General features: G+C 39.6%; 2 protein-coding genes across 7 annotated transcripts in view; one reads left to right on the forward strand and one right to left on the reverse strand.

Annotated features, from left to right (window-relative positions):
• LOC136882327 (tektin-1) overlaps positions 1-21,507 on the reverse strand; it is a 114,219-nt gene extending 92,712 nt beyond the window's left edge. Inside the window, exons 1-2 of the mRNA XM_067154913.2 lie at positions 21,376-21,507; positions 3,053-3,434 (exon numbers count right to left, since the gene is read on the reverse strand). Coding sequence (XP_067011014.1) covers positions 3,053-3,434; positions 21,376-21,394 — 401 coding nt within the window. The 5' untranslated portion in view covers positions 21,395-21,507. The remainder of the gene's footprint in view (positions 1-3,052; positions 3,435-21,375) is intronic.
• Positions 21,508-22,255: 748 nt separating this feature from the next.
• LOC136882199 (serine-arginine protein 55) overlaps positions 22,256-23,629 on the forward strand; it is a 202,459-nt gene continuing 201,085 nt past the window's right edge. Inside the window, exon 1 of one of the 6 annotated variants that reach the window (XM_067154760.2) lies at positions 22,256-22,407. Coding sequence is in view for 4 of the 6 variants with exons in the window: in XM_067154757.2 (XP_067010858.1) it covers positions 22,711-22,718 (8 nt within the window). In the remaining 2 variants the exon portion in view is untranslated. Of the gene's footprint in view, positions 22,408-22,512; positions 22,719-23,629 lie in introns of those variants that run through there. The other 5 variants (XM_067154759.2, XM_067154757.2, XM_067154758.2 and 2 more) reach the window with 5 other exon arrangements.

Genomic DNA, 23,629 nt, shown 5'->3' on the forward strand with positions numbered 1-23,629 from the left:
AAAAAGAACGGACGTTTAATCCATAGAGCTGTGGAGCATCGTCTTGCTGTCAAATAAGGTCGTTTTGTACTGCTTCAAGTACAGGTGTATTGTGTATTGTGTATTAACATTTCAAGATACCTTCCTGCAGTCACAGACCCATTGAAAAAATAAGGGCCTATCATTCCTTTACTGCATATACAGGCCCATACAGTAACTCCAAGAACATATTACTCCACAAATCATGGATTTTCAGAAGACCAATTCATGCAGTTATGTTTGTTAATGCTTCCATTTAACTTCAAACTTGCTTCATCAGACCACAGAATTGTTTTGCATAAGTTAGGATCACTTTCACTGCAAATGACAACCACTCACAGAATTCATGTTTTCGATCAGGATCATTCTCGTTTAGGGCGTGTTGTAACGTAGGCTTATAAGACGTTAGATGTAATGTTTTTAACATTCTAAACTTATGTCAGAAAATTATAGTTCCTTAGAAGTTCTTCTTGCGGATTTCTTGGATTATTGAATGAATAGCTCTGCAACGAGCTGCAGATTTTCTTCATTAGTTACTACGAGGTAAGTCTGCTACAGAAACTGTCGCCTCGAACATTCCATTTAATTTGTGGATAGCTCGTCTGCATGGTGGCTGTGTGTGTGGGAACTTTTCAACGAAAGATCGTCTTACGTCTTCATAATTTCAATCAATTTCCACCACATCTGTATAGCAAACATGCAAGGTTCTTTAGACAATTTTCTGTTCATAATGTAAGCGTTTAATGCTAACAATGAATAATAACGAATGTACAAATTAGGCCAAATCTCAGATAGTCACTTGTTAATAACAAACCAGTCCTGCCAACCCCTTTTATACAAATTTCTTCACGCACAGGATTCGGGGTTACTACATTAATTAGCAACAATATGACCACTGACAAGATGTGAAGCGGTTAACTGACTTATGTTACAAGTGATAAATCTCATAAATGGGTTCGTATTGAAAAATGTATGTCCCTTGAGAGTCCACCATTTTAATACTTTGTGTGATTTTTATTAATTACATATATATAATATTACAATGTCTAATTGCGGGACATGTTTCACCTAACTTTTATAGGGATCTTCAGCTGCTTCCCTACATCTAAGATTAAAAGTGCTAACAAAATCTTGGGCTCATAATTCACTTTTACTGGGCGAGTTGAGCCTGAGGTTGGGGGCGCGCGGCTGTGAGCTTGCATCCAGGAGATAGTGGGTTCGAATCCCACTGTCGGCAGCCCTGAAGATGGTTTTCTGTGGTTTCTTATTTTCACATCAGGCAAATGTTGTGGCTGTACCTTAATTAAGGCCATGGCCGCTTCCTTCCAACTCCTAGGCCTTTCCTATCTCATAATCACCATAAGACCTATCTATGTCGGTGTGACGTAAAGTCACTAGCAATATAAAAAAAATAAAAAACACTTTTATGTCACTGGTAAAAGTTGTTCGATTAACATAGGTTGCTCTGTCTGTAAAATCATTTATGATTAACATGCATTACAACTTATAAAAACACCCAAAACATTATTTTCACATTTTATAAAAGTTAATTTGCATAGAAGTTCAATTGTGCATTTATAATATGCCGTTGTTTGGTCGGTGATCTGACTATTGTCTCCCTTGTTGCCTTAATGCTTCCCATTAAAAATTTCTTGAGTAATTGTTTTGAAAAGGCCGAAAGGTTCCTCTATGGGAAGTCAAGGACAGCACACAAAAATAAGTCTAAATAGCTGGTACGTTCTTAGGTTGACAGCGGACATTTCTTCCAGCTGGCAATGAAGTAACATTCCCAATTCATCACAGTGTCCACGAAGTTATCCACATGCGGTTTGGGGCCTGCCGTTGTGTGCCTCATACTAAAAGGTTAGGAAACATGTTTTTAACACAATGCAATGCATCCAAGGATTTTAGATCTCGCTAAGATCCCTATCTTAATTCCATTTTATATTTAAGTGTTGTGTACATTGTTCATTTCAGGATATCCAGATGCCTCTAATGGCTTTTAATGTCATTTGTATGTGTTTGTGCATTAGTTTTCGTTATTACATGTGTTTGTACCAATTGGTCCTATGGCTGACGATGGCCAGCCAAGTCTGAAACTAGTTCCTCAACTAAAAAATGTAATGTAAACATTACATAATATAGTATTGAAAAGGTGGACAATTTCTGACATGAAAATGAAAATCCACAGCCTGTTTCCAGTCATTTGACCGGGTCAGGAATGGAATGAAGTCCTCATCTAGCGGCGAGGATAGGAATTATGCTGGCTGCTGAAGACTGTCGCACTCCTCTGGGGAAATGATTAATGACTGACAGATGAAATGATACTGGAGAGTGTCGCTGGAATTAATGACGACAGGAAAAACTGGAGTACCGAGAGAAAAGCCTGCCCCGCGTCCATTTTGTCCAACACAAATCTCACATGGAGTGACGGGGATTTGAACTTAGGAAATGACTGCCAGAATTACGAATGAGTAAAAAAACAGAAAATAAATTTAAAAGGAGATAAATAGCCTGATTTCCAGATTTACTTCATTGCCTGAGGCCCTAACCCTACTTAAAGACATCATATTATGACAAGAAAATCACAACAATAATTTTTGTTTTATATGTATTTTAATGTTATAATTATTCCTGAAACATTGTCGTTGACTTGTATACATATGTTTTAGTTATCACATAATCTGTTTAATTTTATTTTGGCTGAAGATGGCCGCTAAGTGGCTGAAACTAGTCCCAAGACTGATGTAGTATTATTTGCTTGATGTATTGTATTTAAAGGGTGGACCCTCTTGTCAATTTATTGCTTATAATAATAGCACTTCAATACGGAACAAAAATGAAATTTATAGCTTAGAAATCTTTGTGTCGCACTGCACGCACGTGTTAAAGCATGTTCTGCCAACCAGACCTTTGTTACTTCAGTTTAGTTTTGGAGCACCCCCACCCCACCAAATCCTAACCGCCCCCCCCCCAAAAAAAAATCCATGGTATGGCCTTGCACGCTAGTATGTAAATAAAAGTCTGGTCATACCTGAACGTTACACACTTCTTGCATATCTTTAAGGCGGTCTCCTTCAGCGACTCCATAGCATCCAAGATTCTCTCTTTATATGTAACTAGAGCTTCTTCCTCCTTGCAGGCCTCGGCACGCTGCTTCTCCAGTTCCCCTTTTCTAAACTCTATGTCTTTTATTCTTTCTGCTAATCTTCTGTCTACCTCCGTCTTATTGAGTTTTGTAGCGTCATCCGTCTGATTTCGCACTCTATCAGATTCGGCCATGATCCTCTCTGCCAGCTGGTGCTGATCCTCGGCTGTCCTGTAGCGCTGACGGGTACTCAGGTACCATTCGCTGAGCGTGAAGCGAGGTGGTGGAGGCGGAACTGCCAACATGGCACCGGTCAGGCTCAAATTTCCTGCACATGAAATGAAATTAGTGAGATCATTCCTCTCCTATCAACAATGGCAAAAAAAGTATAAGAAAAGAACTTGGGGAGAATATTAGTAGCGGAGTGGATTTGCAGTGGAAGCATAATAACAAAACAACAACCAAACACTGGGCAACTAGAGGAGAACCATGGATAGTACAGATAGAAATTACAAGGAGATAGGAGGGTTTCCGAGAATATAAAAGAAAATCAGTTTAAGAAATAGATGTATTGAGACACAAGCATAAGTATTGTACCAGGAAAAGTTTTTGGGTAAAGGGCATGAGTAGGACCTCAGGGAGTGGAACTTGGTTTTGGAGCCGATACAGAGTAGGATAGACTTGCAGAGTGAATAATAGATGGTTAAAAAATTGTTTTAAACAATTTATTAATTCTTCACCCTGCAATATGATTATTTGACTCAAATCTGGCATTGAAATTAAAAGTTTGAACGTAATCTTCCTGAATTCTGTTCATGAAAATTAAATAAAGATCACTGATTCCAAAGTCTTTCAAATGTGAGAATATGAAGTATTGAATTTCCACCTAAAGTCTTTCTAAACATAAGCACACACTTGTAATTGCAAATTGATATGAGAAATTAAATTTCTGTTAAAAGTTTTCAGTTTTTTAAACCTTGATATATAGCACACTTGAAAAGCCTAAAGTCTTTCTATGAGATATGAAAATGAAATTTGAAATTAAATTAATCACTTCTGAGGAACTATGAGAACTCCGAAATATTTGTTCACACGCGGCACTGAAGTTTCCACTGTTCAAAATTAATGAGAAAATTTTAGTCAGTTTGTTACTACTCACTTACTGAAAGAAATGTTGTTACAAATGTTGAAAGATGGACATCTGGAATGTTCCGTGGAGAATCAGGATCGGCGATGTTCCCTTAACACACCATGTTGACGTTCCCGATGAGGTGATGACGGCTGGAACTGGATCATGTAGAATTGCAGCTTGTTAAGGTGATTTTTCGCACACGAAAAATTCACTTAGTGCGAATAGTTATCACTGACACTGTCATTTACTGTTGAACACAATTTATGGCGTAATTGAACTTCAAGACGTTAAATGAAGAATCACAGTCCTTCCTGTATGAAATACTATTTAAAGTCGTTACTGAAATGTCCATAATTACACAGTTCACACTTGAAAAGGCATATCATAGTCTATAATCACAGTCTTTGAACACAGTCATTAAATCACTAAGGATTATTTTCTGCTTATCTTGTTATTATAACGTCATATTACCTCAGAAAAGTTCTTAGTATTCACCCAGATTACTACTGTAAGTCATATACTAATATGGCGTGAATAAAGAAATACAGTTCAATACTCGAAAAGAAATGAGTTCTGGTAATTCTACACAGTAGTTTCTGTAGAAGTTGAATATCATGTGAAGTAATCTAAGTCTACACGTAATGATATATTCTGTGAACGTTAAATATTTGATATTTGCACTTCAATAAGTTCACTTGTATTATATTCTCAAATGTCTTTAGAATTAGACTGTAGTCGCGACGTGACGTACGAAATACAGTGCGACGTCTGTTATAATTCTGTCGGCGATATAACTTTGTGTTCCGGAAATGCGACGGCAAGTACCTTCACTGTGACTGCGCGAACATACTGTACGCGGGTCGGTCTTTCCTCAGTCTCACTCACACACATCTGTATACTCATCCTTGTACTGCCCTGCTCTGCTGGTTAGCCTTGACATATATACCAGCACTGGGAGGGGTAGTATCTCTTGGCCATGTGACCGTGAGTGCGTAATTTCTTTTAGACTTTAAATTATTATAACTCAACAACCATGGGATGAATTAATTCGAAATTCACAGGGATTAACTTTTATGATGTCCGCTACGATTCAGCATTTGTCCCGTTGAAATTGGTTAAGGCGTTGAAAAGCTGGCAAAAGAAAATTCTTTTCGAGAAATATCTCTAGGGGAGGTGAGCTTCGAGCGACAGGTGACGTCACTTGACTCCGCCTAGTGCTCTCGTGGAGTCTCGCACATACTGGAACATTCTTTACTTAGATGTTCGTACGTCGGTCGGATCTTTTATGCTGGAATAACGTTTCTTTCGATTGATATGGACCAGGACCTAGGCTTTCCTGGTACAGTATAGAATGTGACATTTTTGATCATGACAAACGATAGAAAACCTTTTACAAAATTACAGATAAAGCGCGACAGTATTCCATCGGTTACATATCATCTGAGTGAGATTTTGTCAAGTACAGACTGAAATACATAGAAATGATCTTTCCCAACCAAGTTTATACAAACACAGAATACAACATTTTAAGGAAACACAGGTGAACAATAGAATAGGACACTGCTAAGTTAAAATGACATAGAGACTCCAGAATATTCGCAAATTAAATTATAAATCCAATTCAGTGGCAAAGGCTAACTATAAAACGCTCAGTGGGTGAAGTCTGATTAAGAGAATACTTGAAAAACAGTGCACAAATACGAAGAATGACCACTTTACAAACTTAAACAAAACAACCTATCTTCACAACAAATTTATACAAATCAGTGTTGAAGTACAAAAATTCTGAAGTCTCTCTTCTTCTTCATCCATTCCCTTTTCCAGATTCCATCTGGGTAGGATAAGTACTGATGTATTGATTAAAATGATGTCTGGTTTCTCAAAAACCACAACATTGAAAAGAGCATAATAAGTCACATGAATTAAGAATCCGTTGACTGCCATATCAATTCCAAAATCCAATTCAAACACTCAATAACATTAGACAAAAAACCAAACCAAACCCCATGGCACTACAGCCCTTGAAGGGCCTTGGCCAACCAAGGGGCCGCTGCTCATGAGGTGTTGTGTGGTCAGCACGACGAATCCTCTTGGCCGTTATTCTTGGCTTTCTAGACCAGGGCCGCTATCTCACCGTGAGATAGCTCCTCAATTCTAATCATATAGGCTGAGTAGACCTCGAACCACCCCTCAGGTCCAGGTAAAAATCCCTGACCTGACCAGGAATCGAACCCGGGACCTCCGAGTAAGAGGCAGGCGTGCTACCCCTACAACACGGGGCCGGCAACATTAGACATCAGAATTTAAAAAATATAAGTTCAAGTTACACTACCTCCTGCACTTGATTAGACATTTAGAGCAACATCATAAAGAACAAGAAAAGGAGATATTGATGTTAGAAATAGAGGAAGCCATTCAAAAGATGAAGAGCGGTAAAGCAGCAGGAGTGGATGAGGTAACTACAGAAATGATAAAAGCAGCAGGACCAATAGGGCTACAGTGGTTGTATAGATTATTTAGAATAATCTGGATGAAGAAAGAGATTCCAGAAGAGTGGGGAAAGGGTTTAATTATCCCGATATTCAAAAGGTGGTGGTGGTGGTGATTATTGTTTTAAGAGGAAGTACAACTAGGCAACCATCCTCTATATAACACTAATCAGAGAAAAAAATGGAAGGGGTCCGACACTTCGAAAAATGAAGATATCGGCCAATGGAAGACAAGGGCCACGAAGGGCGTGAAAATGAAAGACTCCCTAGCCCTCGCAAACCTAATAGCGTCGGGGTCGGAAAAGAACAAGAGTTGACCAAGAGAGGTCGGATAGGATAGATGAAAGTGAGGAGCCTGGCACAAGTAAGTGGAAGCAATGCCAGGACTCAGCTAAGGGCCCCGTGGTCGCCAATCCACGCTCCAAAGTTCAGAGCCCCTGGGGCCCCTTTTAGTCGCCTCTTACGACAGGCAGGGGATACCGTGGGTGTTATTCTACCGCCCCCACCCACAGGGGGGTCCCGATATTCAAAAAAGGTGAAGAGAAAAAGGAATGTAATAACTACAGAGGGATAACCCTTATTGCCCATGTAGCTAAGATATTTGAGAGAGTATTGGAAGGAAGGCTGAGGAGGAAGCTAAAAGGAGAAATGGAAGAAGAACAGTATGGTTTTAGGAAAGATAGATCAACCTTTGACCTGATCTTTATATTAAGATCTTTATATATATGTGACGGAGAAAAGATGGGAGTTTGGAAAAGACATAGTGATGATATTTATTGACATTGAGAAAGCTTATGACAGTGTGCCCAGACAGTTGGTATGGAACACGTTAAGGAAAAAAACAAGTTAACAGAGTGGAAGTGCAAATGATAAAAGCCATGTACAAAAATCGTGTTACTAGTGTGAAGACTATTATAGGAAAAATAAAATGATTTAAATTTGAAACTGGTCTCCGACAGGGAGGTATACTATCCCCCGTACTATTCATCATAGTCATGGATGAAATTCATAAGAACATTAAACAGTGATTGGGAAGACAGGCAACAAAAGCCATGTTGTTTGCAGATGATATCGTGATATGGGGTGAGGATGAAACAGAAGTGCAAATACAAGTACTGTAGATGTATGGAATCAAGAGATAGAAAAATTTGGGATGAAAGTAAGCACAGAGAAAAGTAAAACAATAGTGATGACAAGGGGAAGGAAGGAAGGAAGGAAGGCAGGGAAAAGATAAAACTGAATGGTAAAATTCTGTAAGTGGTTGAAAGTTTCAAGTACTTGGGAAGTGTGATCACAGAAGATGGAAAGATAACCAAGGAAATTGGGAAAAGAAAACAACAAGCACACAGCTTCTACCAGAGTGTAAGGGGTATTTTGTGGGACCAAGATGTCCTGAAGAAATGTAAGAAAGTATTATACTCAACCTATTATGAACCCATACTAACCTATGCAGTTGGATCGTGGACTACAACAAAACGAGAGTACAGTAGAATACAGGCAGAGGAGATGAAATTCGTAAGAGGTATCGAGGGCAAGACCAGAAACACTAGAATTAGGAATGAAGCGATAAGGAAAAGGACTGGAATCTTGAAACTTCAGGACAGGATAGAAACTACAAAGCTAAAGTTGTATGGGCATATGATGAGAATGGTAGAAGAGAGAGTGACAGTAAAAGCTTTTTCAGAGAAGTTAACAGGAAAGAAACCAAGAGGAAGACCCCAAAAGAGATGGACAAATTCAGTGTGGGAGTACATAGAGAAGAGGGGAGGAAAACCAGAAGATATACTTAAAAAAAAAGAGAGGAGTAGTGGAGAGACAAGCAGCAATGGAGGTCCTTGAATCACAACCCGATCAGGGAAGCTGGAAACAGGAAATGAAGATGATGATGATGATGATGATGATGATGATGATGATGATGATGATGATCGTAAAGACGATCTCCTCCCAGTTTCTCTCTCCCCAACAGTCGAAACATGTCTCGTTGAGAAGGCCGTATATATTGCCATGTCGAAGAGGGGAGGGGGCAAGGGGGAAGGTTATGTCACATGCAATACAAAACAAAATCGAAGATCCTGGAACATTCGAGGTGTGAGGAAAAACTGATAGCAGTGATATCAGCAGACAGTTGACATATGACCACGGGGTTAAGTGATACATCAGCCGGTGAAGAAGGAAGGTAGTGATCCTTGCTGGTGTTCAATATGAGGTGATGCGAAGAAAGTACGACAATAATTGGCAGAGATGGTAAGTCCATTACAGAACAAAGCTGTTTGTTGGACATAGAGGTACTGTTTTTTCATAGATACAGTTGAACCTGTGTTATACATATATCAAGGTGAAGAGCAAATTTTACTTATAACTAAGAATGACTTACAAATCAGATTTAGATATTATGTCATATAATTAATGAAGTACTTTTTTATATTTTCAGAAATAAGATTGAAGACAGGTTATACCTTTTTCCTTTTTTTTTTTTTTTTTTTTTACAATTTGCTTTACGTTGCACCAACACAGATAGATCTTATGGCAACGAAGGGATAGGAAAGGCCAAGGAGTGGGAAGGAAGCAACCATGCCCTTGTTTAAGGTACAGCACCAGCATTTGCCTGGTGTGATAATGGGAAACCACGGAAAACCATCTTCAGCCCTGCTGGCAGTGAGGTTCGAACCCACTAATTCCCGGATTCAAGCTCATAGCTGCGCGGCCCTAACTGCATGGCCAACTCGCCCAGTCGATCCTCTATTTTCACTAATGGTGGTGATGATTACTGTATTGTTTTAAGAAGAAGTACAACTGGACAAGCATCCTCTATTAACATTAATGGTGGTGGTGATTATTGTTTCAGGAGGAAGTACAACTGGACAAGCGTCCTCTATTAACATTAATGGTGGTGGTGATTATTGTTTCAAGAGGAAGTACAACTGTACAAGCATCCTCTATTAATGTAAATAGAGGATCAACTGGGCGAGTTTGCCATGCGGTTAGGGCCATGTAACTTTGAGCGTGCATCTGGGAGATAGTGGGTTCAAACACCACTGTTGGCAGCCCTGAAGATAGTTTTCCATGGTTTACCATTTTCATACCAGATAAATGCTGGGGCTGTACCTTAATTAAGTGCATGGCTGCTTCCTTCCCACTCCTAGCCCTTTCCTATCCCATTGTCTCCACAGGACCTTAAATGTGTCGGTATGATGTAAAGCAAACAGTAAAAACATACCATCGGAGCCATTTTTCTCTCATTTTATCCACAATTGGAGTGACACCCATTTGCTCTTGAATTCTGTCATTTCTGACATGTTCACAATTAAGTATTTTTTTTATTTTCCACCTTGTCGATACACTAAATGGCTTAAGGCAACTTATTGGTTAAAAGTGGTACATGTTTCGTATATTATCAACATCTTCAGCCACATAACACTGTTTAGATGAAACATTCATATATTGACAAAGTATCAATGTTTTAGAGGAAGTGTCTTTAAAATTAACATAAGAATTGACGACAATACAAAAATGTTGCATGCAATGTGGTACTTCCCTGAGTTCTGCAGTAGTGTTTATTCTACTGCTCTTCAGTTGACAGCGGGTGAGTATTTGGTGATATCTGTTCCCTTTCAATCATTGCAAGAATTTAAGTGTTGTGGCAGTGTTTTGTAATGCATTTGTACAAAAGGATTCATTATCAGACAGTGAACGCAGTGCCAAATAAGAATCATACATGGAAAGCTAAGTTTAGTAAATAGTACAAAATTTATTTATAGCTTGGAAAATAGAAAGATAACTATTATACTCTCTGTATGAGCTATGAACAATTTAGGTTTATACCAAAATGTAGTACAACTTGCCTTGAGACAACTTATGGAAAAATACAGAGTGATCTTCACATGGGTGTTCATCATTAGTAGGTTTGTTGACAGAATAGACTACTTACAAAGACAGGATATTAAAAAGAGTTGTAACTTCTGCAGTGGTTATATTGGTGCAGGTACCGGTAATAGACAGGGTATTTGAAATAGCATTCAACTGTTCCACCTATCATGAAGGTAATAATTTCTTTAAATAACGCGATACTATTGTAAATTTTGTTTAAAAACAGGATTTCAACAGAATATACAGTATTTCACTGGTGAAATAGCTAACAGTCATTGTATTATTATCGATTATTGTCGCTGTTCATATTCAAATATTGTATTGTTGGCTACATTCGTGAACAAATGTATAGTTTAGTCAAGAAAATATAAATAAAAGTCAGCTGATTCCTGTATTCTGATCATTTGTAGTTCTGAGTAGGTAGTTCAAGTGTCAATAATTTATACTTTGCACCCTTGATGTTTCAGGATTTAAGAGTGGTTAGCTCATCATAAGTCGTGTAACTCATTGCTGAGCGTCGTGACCCCATTTGACTTCACACAATATTCTTGATTAAGCGGTGGCCAACTTCGATGATGTTCAGCTTCTCTTAAAGCTTGCTGAAGAGTCAGACCGGTGGTACGCAGAACTTCATCAACCCACCTGCTCGATGTCCTTCCTTGTGGTCTTCTGCCAACAACTTTGCCTTCCGTGATACACTTCTCCAGATTTTCACTATCCCTTCTTACAATATGTCCAGAGAATTGGATGATTCTCCTTATGACGCAAGAAGAGAGGCGTTCGGAGATACTCAGTTCTTGAATAATAGATGCATTAGTTCTTCTTTCCGTCCAAGGTACATGGAGAATCCTTTTCAAACACCACATCTGAAAGGCGTTGACACGGTACTTATCTCTTGCCTTCAGGGTCCAGGTCTCAGAACCATAAAGGAAGACAGAGAACACAAGAGAATCAACTAGTCTAAGCTTTGTACTGTTTGTTATTGCTCTGCTCTGCCATATTTTTGTAAGTTTGCTCATGGCAATGCGCCCTAAGGTGATACGTCTCCTAATCTCTTTGTCAGAACTTCCGGTATCACAGATGGTCGACCCAAGGTATATAAAGTCATTTACCATTTCCAGTTCCCTTAATCGACGTGTCAGCTGGATCTGTGCCGCTCTGTCAATTACCATTAGTTTGGACTTGCTCAGGTTGATCTCCAGCCCATGTTGTAAACTTGCATCTTTTACCCTTGCTAGTAGTTCTGCAAGTTCATCTTCACTGCTGGCAAGGAGAGTGGTGTCATCAGCAAAGCACAGGTTACTGATTTTTCCTCCATCACATATTCAGCATAGATGTTATATAGAATAGGTGATAATATGCAGCCATGTCGGACACCCTGCGAAATACTGAAAAATTCTGAAATGTCGCCATCTATTTTTACAGTTTCAATGTTGTTCTCGTACAGACTTTTCAGTAATGATATAGGAAGTTGTGGAATGCCAAATTCGCCAAGAACCTGCCAAAGTTTATTCCAGACAACATAATCAAAAGCTAATAATAATCAAATTCCTATATCCTAATAATTGCAGTTCAAGTCACCAGCGTAGTTTTGACAGAAGTTTATTTTTGAGAACTAATAGTAGATAACCTCTTTATTTTTCAGCATTTAAGGACACTTTTATTCTCCGTCCTGTGGAGTAGGGAAAATAATAATAATCCACCAGCTGTAATAATTACATAATCACATTTCAGTTGAGAATTGTAGTAGTACCTTGCCTGCTATATTCGTGTGTATTTTTGTGTCAGTAACCATTTTGATACTTTTCATTTCTATTAGAGCATAGTAGGATAAAATAGTACTAATATTAATCTGTGTACGCATTTAACTTTGTTGGTAATCCTTGAGTAGTTCTTGTAAATTTCAAACTTTAATCGCAATTTTCATTTCTGTTTATGCTTAGTAATAAACTATTGTAATTGGTATACATCTGAACGTAGTTTAAAAATGATTGTACGGTAGTGTATTGCAGTATCTTCTTAGAAATGAGCGTGCTTATTCTCTGTAATTAACAGTAGTTTTCATCCTATTGGAGTGTTGTAGGATAAAAATATAGTACGACTAAGTAGTATGGTAGTGTAGGATATATTAATTACCTTATTGCCGTGTGATCTTTGTGTACTAATCTTTTCTTATTACTTTTCTTTCCATTATTCCATAATAAAATAATAATAATAATAATAATAATAATAATAATAATAATAATAATAATAATAATAATCGTATGGCCTCAGCTACCGTGTGCAGACATTTCAATTTGACAACATCTGGCTGTCTGCTCATCAATTTCGACGTTCCGTTTTACTCTAGGCCCCCACTTGATGGCAGACCAAGTAAACCGAAACTCTCTTGGGCGTCTATGGCTGAGATTTAATTAATTTTGTCGGGTAAACACCAAATGTGTCACCAGAGACCTTTTACATGCCGACATCGTACGACATGGAGTGTCAAATAGACTTTTTTCCGCCCTTCAAAAATCCGACTACCTCTGCCGGGTTTGAACCCGCTATCTTGGGGTCCGGAGGCCGACACTCTACCGCTACTGTGAGTGTGGCCAGGCATTAAGGAGTGTGAGGGAGGAGTTGGAGAGTTTGAGGGAGATAATTAGGATTCTCTCAGAGATCAGGAAGGAAAGTAGGCCTTTCCCAAGTAATCTACAGGATACAGTAGGTGTAAAAGAGGGATGGAAAGGAAAACGAGGAATTGTAGAAGACAGATGGTCTAATGATTTAAGGGGCAGGAGATTGCAGGCTAAGGGCTCTATTTAGGATCAGAATTCAGGACAGGTGTCTGTGATAAATCGGTATGAGTCACTACAGGTAGATCAACAGAGGGAAGATGAGAAACAGGGAACTGTTGCTGAGAAGTCTGGGAATAGGAGGAAAGGAAAAGGCAGAAATGAGAAATGTAGAGTAGAGGATAGCAAAAGACAGGTGGAACAGGATCATGGGAGGGAGAAAATGGAGGAGGAAGTAGCTTTTGCAGTCGTCAGGAAAGATAGGTCTGACCAGGAAGGGAGGCCGTCAAATGAGGTGGGTAGGGTTGAGACTCTGGTCATGGGGGATTTGATTGTTAGACATGTGGAGAAAGTGTGTGGAGGAAAGGGAACCAGGATAGAGTGTTATCCAGGAATTAGGTTAAGGCAGATGTTGAGGAAACTAGAAGTGAAAGAGGACGGAAAGCAGAAGGTGGTAGTGTTACACAATGGTACCAATAGCAAAAAGCAAGCAGGTATAAGTACCAACATAGTTGGGGGTGTGTGGGATCTGGTGAATGCAGCCCGGGTGAAGTTTAAGAAATCAGATATTGTTGTCAGTGGAATACTGTGTAGGAGGGATACTGATTGGAAGGTGATTGGGGATTTAAATGAGACTGTGGAGTGGGTATTTGGGAAACAGGGAGTAAGATTTCTAGATCCTAATGGGTGGGTAGGCGATAGGGATCTGCGCTCAGATGGCCTTCACTTAACCTGCTGTGGTATGTGTAAGTTACAAAATTTGTTTAGAAGGGTTATAGGGAGGTACATTCAGGGAAACGGTGTGGGCTAGGGAGCAGTGATAAGGATAGAGGAATCTGAAAGTCAAGTAGGGGTGACATAAAAATGTTAGTGTAGAACTGTAGAATTACTGTAAAGAAAGGAATAGAATTAATTTAATAGATATATACACTGACTGACAGAGCAAATGCAACACCAAGAAGGAGTGGTTCGAAAGGGATGAAAGTTGGGGAAAAAACAGAGACGGCACGGACGAATAATTGATGTTTATTTCAAACCGATATGCAGGTTACACAATGCGCACGGCATTGACTCAGTAGGATGTAGGACCACAGCGAGCGGAGATGCACGCAGAAACACGTCGAGGTACAGAGTCAATAAGAGTGCGGATGGTGTCCTGAGGGATGGTTCTCCATTCTCTGTCAACCATTTGCCACAGTTGGTCGTCCGTACGAGGCTGGGGCAGAGTTTGCAAACGGCGTCCAATGAGATCCCATACGTGTTCGATTGGTGAGAGATCCGGAGAGTACGCTGGCCACGGAAGCATCTGTACACCTCGTAGAGCCTGTTGGGAGATGCGAGCAGTGTGTGGGCGGGCATCATCCTGCTGAAACAGAGCATTGGGCAGCCCCTGAAGGTACGGGAGTGCCACCGGCCGCAGCACGTGCTGCACGTAGCGGTGGGCATTTAACGTGCCTTGAATACGCACTAGAGGTGACGTGGAATCATACGCAATAGCGCCCCAAACCATGATGCCGCGTTGTCTAGCGGTAGGGCGCTCCACAGTTACTGCCGGATTTGAACTTTCTCCACGCCGACGCCACACTCGTCTGCGGTGACTATCACTGACAGAACAGAAGCGAGACTCATCGGAGAACACGACGTTCCGCCATTCCCTCATCCAAGTCGCTCTAGCCCGGCACCATGCCAGGCGTGCACGTCTATGCTGTGGAGTCAATGGTAGTCTTCTGAGCGGACGCCGGGAGTGCAGGCCTCCTTCAACCAATCGACGGGAAATTGTTCTGGTCGATATTGGAACAGCCAGGGTGTCTTGCACATGCTGAAGAATGGCGGTTGACGTGGCGTGCGGGGCTGCCACCGCTTGCGCCGATCCTTGCGTGCTGACGTCACTCGGGCTGCGCCTGGACCCCTCGCACGTGCCACATGTCCCTGCGCCAACCATCTTCGCCACAGGCGCTGCACCATGGACACATCCCTATGGGTATCGGCTGCAATTTGACGAAGCGACCAACCTGCCCTTCTCAGCCCGATCACCATACCCCTCGTAAAGTCGTCTGTCTGCTGGAAATGCCTCCGTTGATGGCGGCCTGGCATTCTTAGCTATACACGTGTCCTGTGGCACATGACAACACGTTCTACAATGACTGTCGGCTGAGAAATCACGGTACGAAGTGGGCCATTCGCCAACGCCGTGTCCCATTTATCGTTCGCTACGTGCGCAGCACACCGGCACATTTCACATCATGAGCATACCTCAGTGACGTCAGTCTACCCTGCAATTGGCATAAAGTTCTGACCACTCCTTCTTGGTGTTGCATTTGCTCTGTCAGTCAGTGTACTTACCGTACCAGATATTGTAATAGGAGTTGAGTCATGGCTAAGAAATGATATAATGGATGCAGAAATGTTTTCACTGAACTGGAGTGTGTATCATAGAGATAGGATAGGAATGGTAGGAGGGAGAGTATTAATTCCGTTGAAGGAAGAATTTGTAAGCTACGAAAAAGTAAAGATGACAGACATGAAATTCTAGGTGTAAGGCTCATCTCTAAAGATAATAGGCAACTTGATGTCTTTGGAGTCTACAGATCGGGAAATGGTAGCGCTGATGCTGACTAAGAATTATTTGATAAGATAATCAGCTATGTGGGAAACAATATGGAAATTAACGTGAATGTAGCGGGACTAATACTAAAATATTACTAAAATTTACCTATGGTAACAATGACATTTACAATAAGATACAAAATTTGAAAACCAAAAAAAGCAGCTGGAATTGTTAAAAGATTTTGGGGGGTTATACTAATGACAATGTGTTGGGATATGGTCCATATCTGAAGTAATCAATTTGATTATTGATTGCATGAAGGAGCTATACCAAATGAATGGAGAGTTGCTATAGTATCCCCTGCGCATATAGGCAAGGGTGATAGGTACATAAAGCTGAAAATTACAGGCCAGTCAGTTTGACATGCATTGCATGTAAGCTTTGGGGAAGCATTCTTTCTGATTAATTAATAAGTGGTTCGATAGAAGGCAGTTTGTGTTTAGGAAAGGTTATTCCACTGAAGCTCAACTTGTAGGATTCCAGCAAGATATAGCAGATATCTTAGATTCAGGAGATCAAATGGACTGTATCGCGATTGACTTATCTAAGACCTTTGACAGGGTAGTTCATGGGAAACTACTGGCAAAAATGAGTGCAATTGGACTAGAAAAAAGAGTCACTGAATGGGTGGCTATATTCCTGGAAAATAGATCATAGAGAATTAGAGTAGCTGAAACTTTATCTGACCCTGTAATAATTAAGATGAGAATTCCTCAAGACAGTATTATTGGACCTTTGTGTTTAAATTATATGAGTAAATAAGTGGAATCACTGATAAGGCTTTTTGCGGACGATGTTATTCCGTATAGGGTAATAAATAAGTTACGAGATTGTGAGAAAATGCAAAAAGCCTAGGTAATGTTGTAAGGCGGACAGTACGCAATGGTATGATAATAAACGGGGTTGATAGATTGTGAGTTTCACACATAGAAAAAGTCCTCTCAGTTTTAATTACTATGTTGATAGGGTGAAAGTTCCTTTTGGGGACCATTGTAAGTATCAATCAATCAATCAATACTGATCTGCATTTAGGGCAGTCGCCCAGGTGGCAGATTCCCTATCTGTTGCTTTCCTAGCCTTTTCCGAAATGATTTCAAAGAAATTGGAAATTTATTGAACATCTCCCTTGGTAAATTATTCCAATCCCTAACTCCCCTTCCTATAAATGAATATTTGCCCCAGTTTGTCCTCTTGAATTCCAACTTTATCTTCATATTGTGATCTTTCCTACATTTATAAACGCCATTCAAACATATTCGTCTACTAATGTCATTCCACGCCATCTCTCCGCTGACAGCTCGGAATATACCACTTAGTGGAGCAGCTCTTCTTCTTTCTTTCAATTTTTCCCAACCCAAACATTGCAACATTTTTGTAACGCTACTCTTTTGTCGGAAATCACCCAGAACAAATCAAGCTGCTTTTCTTTGGATTTTTTCCAGTTCTTGAATCAGGTAATCCTGGTGAGGGTCCCATACACTGGAACCATACTCTAGTTGGGGTCTTACCAGAGACTTATATGCACTCTCCTTTACATCCTTACTACAACCCCTAAACACCCTCATAACCATGTGCAGAGATCGGTACCCTTTATTTACAATCCCATTTATGTGATTACCCCAGTGAAGATCTTTCCTTATATTAACACCTAGATACTTACAATGATCCCCAAAAGGAACTTTCACTCCATCAACGCAGTAATTAAAACTGAGAGGACTTTTCCTATTTGTGAAACTCGCAACCTGTCTTTTAGCCCCGTTTATCAACATACCATTGCCTGCTGTCCATCTCACAACATTTTCGAGGTCACGTTGCAGTTGCTCACAATCTTGTAACTTATTTATCACTCTATAGAGAATAACATCATCCGCAAAAAGCCTTACCTCCAATTCCACTCCTTTACTCATATCATTTATATAAATAAGAAAACATAAAGGTCCGATAACACTGCCCTGAGGAAAACCCCTCTCAACTATTACAGGGTCAGACAAAGCTTCACCTACTCTAACTCTCTGAGATCTATTTTCTAGAAATATAGCAACCCATTCAGTCACTCTTTTGTCTAGTCCAATTGCACTCATTTTTGCCAGTAGTCTCCCATGATCCACCCTATCAAATGCTTTAGACATGTCAATCGCGATACAGTCCATCTGACCTCCAGAATCCAAGATATCTGCTATATCTTGCTGGAATCCTACAAGTTGAGCTTCAGTGGAATAACCTTTCCTAAAACCGAATTGCCTTCTATCGAACCAGTTATTAATTTCACAAACATGTCTAATATAATCAGAAAGAATGCCTAGGTGTTAACATAAGCAAAGATCTTCGTTGGGGTAATCACATAAATGGGATTGTAAATACAGGGTACAGAAATCTGCACATGGTTATGAGGGTATTTAGGGGTTGTAGTAAGGAGAGGGCATATAAGTCTTTGGTAAGACCCCAACTAGAGTATGGTTCCAGTGTATGGGCCCCTCACCAGGATTACTTGATTCGAGAACTGGAAAAAATCCAAAGAAAAGGAGTTCGATATGTTGTGAGTGATTTCCGACAAAAGAGTAGCGTAGCAAAAATGTTGCAACGTTTGGGCTGGGAAGACTTGGGAGAAAGGAGACAAGCTGCTTGACTAAGTGGTATGTTCCAAGGTCAGTGGAGAGATGGCTTGGAATGACATTAGTAGACGAATATGTTTGAATGGCGTTTATAAATGTAGGAAAGATCACAATATGAAGATAAAGTTGAAATTCAAGGTGACAAATTGGGGCAAATATTAGTTTATACAAAGGGGATTACAAGTGATGAAATTCAGTTTTTGCCCATATTGAAAATGTCATAAGATGTATATAGGAAAATATTTAATACTTATTTTCACCTATTCAATACAATACAAGATGTTGGCATTTAAGTTAAAACATTTTTTAAACGTGAGACATGTTTCGCCTCTTACTGTGAGGCATCTTCAGTCACTGTCAAAACCGTAATATTTTTGTCAGGCATCAGGATAAAATTATTCTAAGATGTGTTTGATGATGATTATAGGTGAGATGAGTTTATCATTATATTAGATTTTTAGTCATTCATGAACATTTTTACAATAACTGTAAAATGTTTATCTCACCTATAATCATCATCAAACACATTTTAGAATAATTTTATCCTGATGCTTGACAAAAATATTAAGGTTTTGATAGTGACTGAAGATGCCTCATATTTAAAAAATGTTTTAACTTAAATGGCAACATCTTGTATTGTATTGAATAGGTGGAAATAAGTATTAAATATTTACCTATATACATCTTACGAAGGGGATTGGAATAACTTACCAAGGAAGGTGTTCAATAAATTTCCAATTTCTTTGCAATCATTTAAGGAAAGGCTAGGAGAACAACACGTAAGGAATCTGCCACCTGGGCGACAGCCCTAAATGCAGATCAGTAGCGATTGATTGATTGGATTGCTTGATAAACCTCGAGAAATTCTTAAACTTGAGAAGGAAAAAGAAATCAGTATCCGAATGTCGGCAAGCACAGTAGGGGAGGTGGTGATGTAGTCAAAATTTTCTAATCACTAGATTGCTTGCCAAAAGCCTAGATTCAGTGTCAAACTTCTCTGCAGTGTTCAAATTTTGAGAGGGCATATGACGCTGTTTCATGGCGTTTTTGTCCATCGGATGGTGACGTGTGCCAACACCCAAGTTTCATTCACCTCCTACCTCATTATTATTATCATCATCATCATCTCACATCCACACAAGCAGGTGACCTATCAATCAATCAATCAATACTGATCTGCATTTAGGGCAGTCGCCCAGGTGGCAGATTCCCTATCTGTTGCTTTCCTAGCCTTTTCCGAAATGATTTCAAAGAAACTGTAAATTTATTGAACATCTCCCTTGGTAAGTTATTCCAATCCCTAACTCCCCTTCCTATAAATGAATATTTGCCCCAGTTTGTCCTCTTGAGTTGTCTTCAAATAGAAAGACTTGCGTCAGGAGAGCCGAACATGTGGTCAGACACTCCTGGCACCAAAAGGCACTAACTAAATAAATACATATGGTATATCCCATTCCAATTCTGCTATAGAAAAGTTTAATAATAATAATAATGTTATTTGTTTTACGTCCCACTAACTACTCTTTTACGATTTCGGAGACGCCGAGGTGCCGGAATTTAGTCCCACAGGAGTTCTTTTACGTGCCAGTAAATCTACCGACACGAGGCTGACGTATTTGAGCACCTTCAAATATCACCGGACTGAGCCAGGATCGAACCTGCCAAGTTGGGGTCAGAAGGCCAGCGCCTCAACCGTCTGAGCCACTCAGCCCGGCATAGAAAAGTTTAGCCTAAAGTCGAATGTCAATGGAAGCTGAACTGATGGTGAGGATGAACTACTCAATTACACGCCTAAAATTTTGATGCTTTCCGGACAAGAGACAAAGGGAAGAAACTACTGACGGGTACTATTATCAGTAAGGTAGAATGTGCCAACACTGGTATTGCTTGATTTTGTTTTAAAATTATTTAGGCCTATAATTTGTAATTGTGTCAGGCCTATACCACTGCTCGTAGGTATATTTTATCTCGCATTTTCTGAAAGGGACTAAACATTGTAAACTGATGAAAATGAAAACCTACAACCTGTTTTCCAGTCTTTGACCGGGTCAGGGATGTGAAGAATGAACCATATATAGGCTATTAGTACGATGGGGTCGCCACTCCCAAAGTGATATATTAATGAGTGATAAATGCTATGAAATGAGAATGGAGAGTGTTGCTGGAATGAAAGATGACAGGGAAAACCGGAGTACCCGGAGAAAAACCTGTCCTGCCTCCGCTTTGTCCGGCACAAATCTCACATGGAGGCTCCCTGTAAACTGATATTTTGGTTAATTTTTACACTTCCGTACCGTGTATATATATATATAGGCTATATATTTCAGAATGCACATTTAGATCTGAAGAAGCGCGGCAACAATAATCGGATAGGAAGTTATTTGATATGAAATGTTCTTGTTTGGCCGGGCTGAGTAACTCGGACGATAGAGCCCAACCTGACAGGTTGATCCTCGTCAAGTCCGGCGGAGCTCAAGTAAGTCAGCCTTGTGTCGGTAGATTTACTGGCACGTTAAAGAACTGCGGATCAAAATTCTTACGCCCCGGCGACTCCGAAAATCGTAGAAGTAGTTAGAGGGACCCAACATTATTATTTCTGTTTGTCTGGAAGCCTAATTTTAGTCGCGAGAATTTCTGAAGGATAACCCTGCATCCCAAGTAAAGATGAACCGTTTGTAATCTTGTATTTTCAATTCTCCCTTATGGAGGATGCTAAAATATCTTTCAGATTCGTTGACTGATCTTTTATTTATTCTTGTCCAACGAATAATGGGCATACGATACCTAAAAAACTCCGCTCCATTGTCTTAAATGAATTCCCTTCTTGCACGAAAGTTGCAGAATAATTTAGAATTCATTGGAAGACGGCAGATTAGTGCTGTCAATCATTTGAATGGCATATTCTTCGATAAAGACCGTTTCGAGAGATTTGACTTGTACATTACTTTCTTTGTTACCATAGAAATGTTCGACAAAGAACGTGACTTCTATGTTTCAAAACGTATGTACCTAATGTCCTGCAATACTGATGTAACTCAAAGAGAATGTGCTGTAACTGATGACTTGATTCAGCTTGGGCTTGAGGGGTATGACCACCGAGCACAGAATATTCTGTGCTCGTTGGGTATGACACAGCATATTTTAGTACGATTCTTTCATCTGGAAGTTTCTGATGAAAATATGATAATTTCTGCCTTTATTTATATAACACTGATAATAATGGTTGTAAATCTGCTACATCACTTTTGTCAGTTCTTCCGATCTGACCAAAACGAAAGTCCAAAACCAATTATTTTTAAGTGCCAAGATGTTTTTTTGAAACGAGAATCACAACCAAGGAGTTTATGTGTCAAAGAAATCCCGCGGGTCCGAGCGAAAGCTTTGTAAATTTTGGCTTCCGGTCGGAGGGCGCTTTCATACCACAGAAGACCAAATATACTTTACTCAACTTGTGCCTCAAAATTTTCACTAAAAATAGATTCAAGAGGAAATATTGCTATTAAAACAAATCTAAAATCTAAAGAGCATGAATAGGATATGACTGATATTCTTTTGTTAATATTGGAAGCTTAGGTTCCGTGTTTTGCCCACATAGTGAGATTTTCTTATTAGATCGTGTGGCGTGGCAAACGTCAAGGAATAAATAGAACTCGGCTTGTGTGAGGTGGTAGGCGGCAGCGTTATGAATTTTGTAAACTCCGTAAAACTCTCTCCATGTATAGCGCTGGAAGTTGTATCTGTGAGCAGAGTGATTAGGTCACAAACTTTAAATCTAATGAGTAATTGATCGTTTTGATTGAAATCGACGTGAGACAGGTAAGAACGACGGATCATTATCTTAAGGAAGTGATTTCACTGTAAAAAAAAAAAAAAAAAGATCTTTTGTATTAGCTGCTACTGCAGCATTTTAGTTCTTGTGAGGCAGCCATTAAACAAGGCCCCGTTTGTAAATGCGACGCATTTCGGCCTTGAATTGTGTTTGCGTATCTCTTGCTGTAACTCTACTTGTCGTAGATATAGAATTTTATATTAGTGTTATTTTTGTGGCATTGTATAGTCGTAGTAGTGCAAGCAATATATCTGAAGTGTGAATTGATAATTTGTTCTATATCGTAGCTGATGGAGAGGTAATTATGCTTCAGTTGAACGCCATTTATAAAGCATTTGGTGGGAAATATTTTGCCGGCATTTTTGTTTTGTACACAAGTTGGAAGTCTTTATTTCATGTAATGAACTTGTTTAGCCGTTATTTACATTTGTTATAAGGCTTTTACCGAAATAGATCTTTAATTCGTACTATCTCGTGACAGTAAGTAACCAGTTGCTTTATCGTTGCATTTTGGAGAATGCGCTGGACAAGAACACTTGGGACCTTTCTTCTACTATATGATCGCTGTAAATTTTCTCGGCAAGACGGGTACTGTGTTCAAAGTACCGGATTAGCGTAGCCTGTTTATTGACCTGGTCGCACCCTAAAGTGGAATACGCTGTCCGGGCAAATGTTGCTTATCTAGGGCTTGGGGTGATAGTTCGCATTTCTTTTGGGTAAGGTGGATTGTTCTGATATTGAGTGATCTGTTATTTATGTATTGTATATTGGTGCTTAATTGCAGTATTCATGTATGAGTAGGATTACTGTACTTAGTCATTGTAATTAAAATTTTTGGTGTATTTTGTTTTTAACTTTGCTCAGCATGTGATTAGGAACACACGGTATGAACAATGCTATAATAGGAAAATGTCATAATAGGTGAGTTATGGGAGTTGGATTACTGAAATCTTATATCTGCTTCTTAGAACAGTATTGTAAGTTATTTCCTGATGGATTTGAATAGCTACATTGTGATTTAGTTGCTGATTCTACAAGCATAAGTCTTATTGCTTCTTAATGTGTTGTCTTCTAGTGAAGATAGGCAATCAACGCGGTGATTTTGAATTTGGATGCAGTGACATGGAACAGACGTTGTGTCCAATCCATACCAGTCTACGAGGTTCTTTATCCATAGAGTTAGTTGTCTACCAGGACTCCTACGTCCTT

Source organism: Anabrus simplex, chromosome 10 (genome assembly GCF_040414725.1).
Source record: "Anabrus simplex isolate iqAnaSimp1 chromosome 10, ASM4041472v1, whole genome shotgun sequence".
NCBI classification, from domain to species: Eukaryota; Metazoa; Arthropoda; class Insecta; order Orthoptera; family Tettigoniidae; genus Anabrus; species Anabrus simplex.